We start from the raw sequence: 618 nt of genomic DNA on the forward strand, positions 1-618 counted from the left end.
ACTTGAGAAATACACTTTACTTTTCCATTTGTTAAATAATTCGATTAACAAACAGAGACTTTGTCATTTCATACCTTCACATTTCATAAAACTCTTCTCAACTAAATATCGTTCAATTAATGACTCTGGGAACTTGCTCCTATCACTTCGTCATCTATATAGCTTGGTTGCTTGTCCACTTGCCCTGCTTCCTGTGTCAATGAACTGCTGTAATCGGCTTTCTCCTCATCCAAGTACTGCTTGTCACCTCGATCATGTTCTGAATTGACTTTGACATATGTTGCACCCATAAGATCTTGCACTCGTTCAAAGCGACGTTGAGCAGCGTCTAAGCGGTCACGTGGAGTCAAGTAACCTCCAATAATGGACAATATCAACCAAACTCCAGTCCATGTCGGACAAGCTAATGTAACAGGATCATAAGGATACATAGTGAAAAATATACTAAAGCCAACAAGAATAGATGCAACAACTGGAACAACTACATGGAAAAACCAATTAAGTTGTTTCTGTCTATAATAAAAGATACCAAGAGTAAGGTTTGCAATAATATGTCCGACATAAAGAGCTAATGATGCAGTTGTCACAAGCATAATAAAACCATCAAAGGGTCCCATT

At 37.9% G+C, this 618-nt stretch overlaps 1 protein-coding gene across 1 annotated transcript; it reads right to left on the bottom strand.

The window, feature by feature from the left end:
• On the bottom strand, positions 1–613 carry Gasu_65350 (amino acid permease, APC family; the record flags this gene model as incomplete). The annotated part of the gene is made up of 2 exons (XM_005702269.1): positions 1–481; positions 530–613. Coding segments are annotated over 2 exons (429 nt in total), but the record flags the coding sequence as incomplete, so codon positions are not given.
• Positions 614–618: the final 5 nt, after the last annotated feature.

Source organism: Galdieria sulphuraria, assembly GCF_000341285.1.
Source record: "Galdieria sulphuraria unplaced genomic scaffold scaf_317, whole genome shotgun sequence".
NCBI classification, from domain to species: Eukaryota; Rhodophyta; class Bangiophyceae; order Galdieriales; family Galdieriaceae; genus Galdieria; species Galdieria sulphuraria.